General features: G+C 45.3%; 1 protein-coding gene across 1 annotated transcript; it reads right to left on the bottom strand.

Moving 5' to 3' along the window:
• Positions 1-316: 316 nt before the first annotated feature.
• LOC130037432 (C-C chemokine receptor type 5-like) lies at positions 317-1,372 on the bottom strand. Its single transcript, XM_056129277.1, has one exon. It carries the CDS (start codon positions 1,370-1,372, stop codon positions 317-319), a length of 1,056 nt encoding a protein of 351 aa, XP_055985252.1.
• Positions 1,373-1,654: the final 282 nt, after the last annotated feature.

The following is a 1,654-nucleotide window of genomic DNA, read 5'->3' as shown; positions in this document are numbered from 1 at the left end:
GCTGGGGATTGAACCGAGTTGAGCACAAGCAAGGCAAATGCCTTAACCCCTGTATTATTGTTCCTGCCCCTGAGTATTATTTTTTAAAATAATAGACTTTTGCTTGAAGGGAGAGCTGACCAATAAAATGCCTTGGAGGGGAGATGAGAAGATTGTTGTTTCACCAACATGTGTTGATTTGGTTTTCTAGAATTGACGGACATAAGCAGAACCCCACCCCTCAAATAAAGAATGAATTTTAGATCATCTATGAAAGAAACTTTATTGTCAGAGACTTTCTCCCACCCTCAGACTGTGTCTCAGAGCTGGACCTATGTCACAAGCCCACAGAGAGATCCTGGTCCCCTGTGGCCCAGGTAAAAACTGAGCTTCCTCTCTCTGAGGCCTTTCGATGGAAGGTAGAATAATGTTGACAGAAGCGTTTGGCAATGTGTTTCTGGAAGAGCCCTGAAAGGTAGCTTCTGAACTTCTCTTCCATGAAGGCGTAGATGATGGGGTTGATGCAGCAATGTGTCATCCCCAGGATCTCTGTCACCTGCATGGCCTGATCCAGCTGATTGGAGCTCTGGCAGTTATTCAGACCAAAGAATTCCTGGTAGGCACTCAGAAGCAGGACGATGTTGTAGGGGCCCCAGAAAACGAAGTACATGATATTGATGGCAAATATGAGCCTCACGGCCTTGTGCCTCTTCTTCTCATTCTGGCTCTGACACAGGGTTTTGAGGATTCCTGAGTAGCAGATGGTCATCACCAGTAGTGGCAGCACCAGGCCCAAGATAAACATCTTTCGTACCTGGAAACTCTTCCAGAAATGTAATGAAGTGGTTGGGAAGTAAGGGCTGCAGAAGTAATAGAACCCCTCGTTTTGGGATTTGGTAAAGATGATTTCCAGGAGTGAAGCCAGTACCGACAGCACCCAGGTGACCATACTCGTCACCACCCTGAAGGTGACCGACCTGGTCTTTGAAGCAAACACCGCATGGACGATGGCCTGGTACCTGTTGATAGTTAGGAGGATGATGAAGAAGACACCCCCAAAATAGCCAATGTAATACATCCCCGTGACGAGTTTACACATAGCATCTCCTAAGGTCCACTTGTTTGCTGCATAGAGCGCCCAGAAGGGAAGGGTGAGGAGGGAGAGCAGGTCGGAGATGGCCAGGTTGAGCAGGTAAATGTTACTCATGCTCTTCAGCTTCTTGCATTTAATCAGGGTGAGGACGACCAGCAGGTTGCCCAGGAAACCAAAGACGAACACCAGTGAGTAGAGGGGAGACAGGAGACTGTCTGAGATTTGCTTCACATGCATTTTTTCGCAAGACTGAGACATCCCATAATCCTTATCATAGTCTGGAGAAGTTTGATAATCCATCTTGCCTAGGAACCTAGGAACCAAGGAGAAATGAACTTTCAAAAAGTTCTTGTAAGGCTCTACGAGGAACGCAAACTAGCTTGAACATTAATAGGTTCTAAAAATTGATACATTGATTTCTGTTTTGAACTCAGAACTCCTTTTATATTTGGCCAAATGACAAACTTTTATAGTGGAGGATAAGGAGTTGCTGCTGATTTCTACTAGAGAGCGAATTTTGTGCTGTTGAGGAAATTCACAAAAGCCTCATCTCTTCAAATAAAAATCTATGGTTCCTTAACC

This window comes from Sorex fumeus, unplaced genomic scaffold, assembly GCF_029834395.1.
Source record: "Sorex fumeus unplaced genomic scaffold, SorFum_2.1 ptg000072l, whole genome shotgun sequence".
NCBI classification, from domain to species: Eukaryota; Metazoa; Chordata; class Mammalia; order Eulipotyphla; family Soricidae; genus Sorex; species Sorex fumeus.
This window is presented reverse-complemented; position numbering and strand designations above follow the sequence as displayed.